The sequence below is a fragment of the Phytophthora sojae genome, assembly GCF_000149755.1.
Source record: "Phytophthora sojae unplaced genomic scaffold PHYSOscaffold_1, whole genome shotgun sequence".
NCBI classification, from domain to species: Eukaryota; Oomycota; class Peronosporomycetes; order Peronosporales; family Peronosporaceae; genus Phytophthora; species Phytophthora sojae.
In genome coordinates, this window is record NW_009258115.1 from 3,090,843 (window position 1) to 3,096,905 (window position 6,063).

General features: G+C 55.9%; 2 protein-coding genes across 2 annotated transcripts; one reads left to right on the top strand and one right to left on the bottom strand.

The window, feature by feature from the left end:
- Positions 1–779: 779 nt before the first annotated feature.
- Positions 780–1,472, top strand: PHYSODRAFT_246161 (hypothetical protein; the record flags this gene model as incomplete). Its single annotated transcript, XM_009516376.1, has 2 exons — positions 780–822; positions 862–1,472. The coding sequence occupies 2 exons, from the start codon at positions 780–782 to the stop codon at positions 1,470–1,472; spliced, it is 654 nt and encodes a 217-aa protein (XP_009514671.1).
- A 1,319-nt stretch (positions 1,473–2,791) lies between these two features.
- PHYSODRAFT_466254 (hypothetical protein) lies at positions 2,792–3,079 on the bottom strand (the record flags this gene model as incomplete). The annotated part of the gene is made up of 1 exon (XM_009516377.1): positions 2,792–3,079. A coding segment is annotated over one exon (288 nt), but the record flags the coding sequence as incomplete, so codon positions are not given.
- Between the last annotated feature and the right edge of the window lie 2,984 nt (positions 3,080–6,063).

The window sequence follows — 6,063 nt, forward strand, 5'->3', positions numbered from 1 at the left end:
TGTCGTCAGCTTAACCAAAGCAGCCACTTCCATCTCGCACATGGCTGCTCCTTGATTGAACCTTGATTCTCGGGCGACGGGCGATCGCTCCGGTAATCTCCATTTTCCGATACCCCATTGCCATCATCGCGCCACTTCACAGTGTTCGCACCGCGACCAGCCGCGTCGTGCATCTCGGTTTTCGTCCTTCTGCCTGGTCCAGCACTTGTTCACGATGTGCCCCAGTTTTCCGCAGTAGGTGCAACGGCGGGAGTCGCGCTCAGCACTAAACGCGTTGGCAGCGTCTTCAGTTTTCACTGGCGCAGTCTTCTCTCCCTGCCTCTTGATGTGCTCGTTCGTAAGCACCTTGATCACGTCGTGCGTCTTCAGCTCCGTTGCGCTCATCTCCAAGTTGAGCACGACGTTCTCGTAGCTCTTCGGCAGACTGCGTAGCAAGCAGATCGCCACGTCCTCATCCTCCATCTTGGCACCGATACCGTTGAGTTTGGCGCTGATGTTAAGGACTTCGTTGCAGTGGTGCAGAACATTGTCGCCTTCCGCCATCTCCATGCTGAACAACTGCCGCTCCAGGTAGATACGACCAACCTTCTGCGTGCCGCCGTACAGCGACTTCAGCTTGGCCCACGCGATCCACGCATGCTCGCAGTCCGCAATCACATAAGAGTAAGTTCAGCTGACCACGGATCGTTGGGGGGGGGGGGGCCTCCGTTAGTCGGTGTCTGCTGGTGGGAAGATCGATCAGACCTTAACCAGATTTCGGCTGATCCCGCTACACCACAATGGTGTGCGTGCCCGGATCTCTTGGGGACTCCGGATTTCACCGTGAGTCCGTAGAAGATGCGCAAGTGAAGAAATAACCAGGGGAAGAGGCGCCGTCGGATATCGGATCGACGAAGACGCTGCTGAACAAAACGAGATCCGCGGATCGACAGAGTGCTCGGAGGACTTCTGTCGACGGAATCGAGGGCGATCTGGAGACAGATCTAGAAGACAAACCTCAACATCCTCCCCAGGTCCCTTCGGGGACCCCGGTGGATCTTGGTGCGAACCGATATTCACTAACAAAACAAACTAAGGTGGGATCGGACCGGTACGCGTTCGCTGACTCGCCGATCAGGCTCGATCCGAACTACCTGGACGCGGTCGCGGACAAGGCCCAGGCCGTGAGGAAGAAGCTGAGAGCGCCAGGCTTGGACAACGAAGATCCCAGACCGTCGGTGCTCGACTGGTCTGAGGCTGACCTGGATCGTCAGTATCACTTGAAGGAACTGCGAGACTTCTTGCGTCAAGATCCTGTCATGGTGATCTTGCGGCCAGAGCAGATCGACGACCCGAAGGGCCCGATCTCGGCCCCCCGAGTGACGGACAACAAGCTGATGGCGGTGAAGAACCTGCTCGGGCTGTTGAAGGAAGCCGCTTCGTGGCTGGTGCCTTTGAAGCGAACGATCTTTTCGATCAAGATCTCGATGTGATCTAGGCAGCGATCCAGACATTGGTCGACAAGTTGAGACCTTTGGTCGACGTGATCGCGGACAGTCCGGACCCGAAGGTGCCAAATCTAGTGTCGCCAGCACCCACGTCGTCGCCGCGGATGAAGTCCACTGGGTACCGATCGTCGTCTCCTTATGTCTCCGCAGCGGAACATGTATCGGATACTTCGTCTGAACCTCAACGGATGTCCCTCGGACCTTCAGGATCTGCGATGTTGGACGCACGATCACGGAGTCAACGTCAGGAACGCATGCGGTCAGGACCCCGGAAGCAGAAACCCAAGTCGACCGATCGGACCACCAGTGCTACCGGATCAGATGGGTCGAATGGCAGACTGGAGTCTTACTTTCATGCTGCGATGGCTCAATTTCTGAAGGAACAACAGGCCACGGTGGTAACACCTACTCCAGTGGTCGACGACAACGTTGGATCGCGGGACGTGGAGATGGAATCAGCCGGATCGCCGGATCAAGTTCTCTCTCAGTGGGAATACGATCCGGACGACATTGATCTACCGCATTCGGCCCCTGCTGCGGTGGCCACCGCTGCCTCAGGATGCACTGGGTCCTCCTTGATCCAGCGTGTGCCGATTTCGGCGATGTCCGATCTTAAGGAGTTCAGTGGCAAGGATCAGGACGAAGACCGCGCCCGATCGTGGATCAGCAAGGTGAAATCGGCGTTCCTGCGAGATCAGGCTACGGACGAAGAGAAGTGCCTGGCCTTCGCCGATCTACTGACGGGCCCGGCGATGAACTGGTACCGCCAGCTGGGTCGATCGACGTGGAACAAGTGGAGCGATCTACTCCGGAGTTTCCAGATTCAGTATTGTGGCCTGGGAGTATCGGTCGCTTGGCAGTATTATAATTCTCGCAAGAGATCAGATGAATCGCCAGCAGCTGTCGTCCTGGACGTGGTATGTCATCCACGCGCTGCTCACTGTGCCTGTGGTCGATGTGCTGATGTGGTAGTGTACTAACCACATATCCAATTGTCGGATCTCGCGGTCGTGCGCGATGGTCGTCATTATCCGAAGGCAGAGATCCAGATGCTCACCTTGTATCCGCTTTGCCGGTTGAGCTATCCAAGAGCCTTGACTTGGTAGACGCCTGCTGCCCTAATTGCTGATGTTGTGTCTTGCACCGAGGATGGAATTCCCTTGAATATGTGCTGTTTCGGAGGCGCCAGAGGAGCACCGGTGTCACCGTCTACCAGATCATCCAAATTGTCGCCATGGCTTCATTGGGGTGTGCCGTCCAGCGCGCTGTGCATGCTGGTCCCTCGCCATGAAGTCCACTATTGGAGGCGGAGCTTGACGTGCAGCTACTGCCTTCTGAAGAGAGTCTCGCTCGCTGGGTGTACTCGAGTGACCGAGCCAAGTGTCGAGCCATCGTTTCCACGAGAGTTGGGCTTTTGCGCAAGACCAAATGATGTGGTCAATGGTTTCCTTCTCAAGCTTGCACGACATTTCAGGACATTGGGGCCAGTTGTCGTGGTAAAGCCTAAGGGTTCCTAGCGTGATCCTGTAGATCGTCCAAGCTTCATAATCCGTAAAGATGCCTCGTTGTTGCCATATTCTCCGTGGACTTTGAGTCAGAGCTGCCTACCCCATGATGATGATCATTTACGGTGGTTCACCTTAGCCGTGATATCCTTCCAGCTGTAGTGATGGTCGCGTTTAAAAAGTCTGGATCGCTACCGGCGGAGGTTTTTGCAAAGGGAATGCGTACCTACCTCCGTCGATAGGGCCCAGGGGTAGATGGCCGTTTGTGGGGTTGCTGTGAAAGCAATGCCCGTCCAGTTGGCCCATTCCGCAATCTGCGTAAAAACTTCGGTCTGACGGTACTCTGGAGATACGTGGGCGAGTCTCCATGATAAACCGTCTGACTTTCTCATGACCATAAAGGCTGATTCTGTTGTCCTAATTAACTTCGCCTTCATTGATCGGCGTGCGCTGTTGTAGGTCCACGTGATCCTCCGCTGACCAACCGACATCCCGATAAGCTGAGTGATGCTGACTATGGAAGTCCATACGGTCCACGGTAAGCTGAGCATGATGTTGCGGCACCACCGTGTTGTTTGCCGTAAATTTGCTTTGCACTCCTTGCCTCGTGTGCATGGCGGACGAATTATGGTTGCGTGTTCTCCTGCAGTGGTCAATCCCGCTTCCGGCTGCACGTGTAGGTCCTTCAGTCGGGCTGATTGAAATGCAGGGAAGTCACTGAGTCTGAGTGGATCTTCGTGATCATCGAAAATACATCCGTTGTCGTGCCATGCCGCGTTCTACAGGAAAGCCAAGGTGACCTTGGGGAGTTCGCGTGTTGGGGTAGACTGAGTCGTGAATCGAACCCCCGAATCGTCTGTCGCGTAGCAGTAACTTAAGGCTGGTCCCGCGATGATGGCCATTTGAATCTCTAGTCGTTGCTGATCAGTGGGTAGCGAACCTTTTGAGTACGCTGCCCAAAGTTCAGCCGTTCCCATTGATGGTACGTTGGCTTGGGGCACTTCTCGCTTCTCTTTTTGCATCTTGTGGAGCATGTCCTTCGATGTTGGTCGGAACACGCAACCAGACGAGTAACATTGACCGTTCGGGTGACATGCTGCGTGCCAGGCTGCAGTATACGCATCATCTTCACGTTGGAGCCATTTGTCCGCCAGATTGCACCGTGTTGCCGGTAGAGCTAGTCCGATATCTTGTAGCCCGAGCCCACCGTCTTCTTTTGGTGTGAATACGAGTGCTGGGTTAAGTTGATGTCGAGTTGGTTCCGTGGTAGTCTTACTGTTCCACACAAACTGTTTCTGGAGGTTTGTCAGCTGACGCAGCGTAGCTTTCGCTGGTATGAACTGTTTCCCTGTGTACGGAATGCCAGGCAGCCCTACTACATTGAATAAAAGCACTCTCTGTGCGACGGAGTTGCTGATCGAGGTAGCCGTCGTTACAGTTTCTCGAATCTGATGTCCCAGTAGGCTGACGCAGACGTTAGATTCCCAACCCAGTATCCAAGTTGGCGCGTCGTCGCTGCTGGGCTGAGGACTGGAAACCCATTCCACCGCTGAGGGTTGCCGTACGTGTTCAGCTCAATAAGTAGACTTTTTTGGGGTTGAACGCGAAGGCCCGATAGTGCTCCAAAGTCGTGCAGGATGCCTTTGATCGTATCGAGTTCTTGAATCGAAATCTGGAAGACGGTGCTGTGGTATAGCAGTACCCACAAAATCGTCAGTTGTGGTAACTTGGCTACAAACACAACAATAGCCGAGCTGGTCGGCTTTGTTGGCCTGCGCCGGGTTGCCCCCGAGCGGTTCAGCCCAACCGGGACAGCGGGTGTCTCGCTTCTCGCCGAGACCTGCCAACCAAGATCACTCCTCCGGAGAACCGCCGAGTTCGAAGGCCTCTGTTCACTCAACCCTGTGCCCTCCACCAAAGGATGGACGACGGCGCTCGGAGCGCTTTTACAGGTCGCCGAGAGCAAAGGCTTCTCGACTCTGCAATCAGTGCCCGGGACGTACGGGAACACCGGCTCGCAGCGGTGGCGAGACTTTTCCTTCCGAGACACGCGCCCAACCCGGGCCGACCTTAATCTCTTGGTGCTACCAGCCGAGTACCCTACAAGCTATGCCTCTCGGGTAACGGCAGCAGACATAATCCGGCCCCATGCAGAGACTTTCCGGAACGTGTACACGAGCTTTAGGCCTAGAAAATTCTGCTCTGTTGTTTGTTATCTCTGTCGGGCGCCCTCAAGGGGCGCCTCCACTATTCCTAAGCTCCTATACAAATACCAAATGAAAGTGGGCAGTTTTGGATCTCGGCCGACTCCTAGCTGAGCTCGGCGACGATTGAGCTCGGCTGGTCTGGATAAGCTATCCGGATAGTTCTTCGAACTGGCTGAGACGGATAAGGTGTCCGGATAAGCTGGTGAACTCAGCTGAGCTCGGCTAGCGGTTCAGTGTACCACTCCAGCCGAGTTGGTCGCGCGAAATCTGGTGTTTCCTACACCACAGCTGCCCCGGTCATGTTCCGAGCCGAGTTGGTGAGGGACCTGACCATCACTCCTCGAGTCGAGTCCAATCTCGGCCAAAACACCAACAGCAGCGAACAAGTCTCTGTGCCATGTCGTCGTCCGGCACTCCTGCCGCTCCTCCGGTACGTTCATCACCTCTGATGGCTCCATCCATTCTGCTGCTGACCCTTCTTCCACTGATCTTCACAGGCTTCAGCTGCATCACCTTTGCAGTCGTCACATCCTTTCGCGCGAGATGAGGAGGAGTCCGCTGAGTTGGTCGACTCGGCGTCCCGGGCTCGCGGGGTCAGCGATGGGCAGGAGCACCCTGTCATCGATCTGACAACCTCCCGTGGGCTCGGCCGGGAGTCCAAGCCGGCATCTCGCACTTCTCCTCGCCGCTCACCGAGTCCGCGTGGTGACACCACTTCGGGCACCGCCGACCTTGGTCGGTCGGACTCGGCTGGACCGGTGAGTCTCGACTCTCTCGCTGCGCTGATCCATGCGCAGTCCAAGCAACGCCGCATCGAGAACGCGGACTTGGCTCGGCTGTTGTCGTTCGTGATCACTCGTCCCG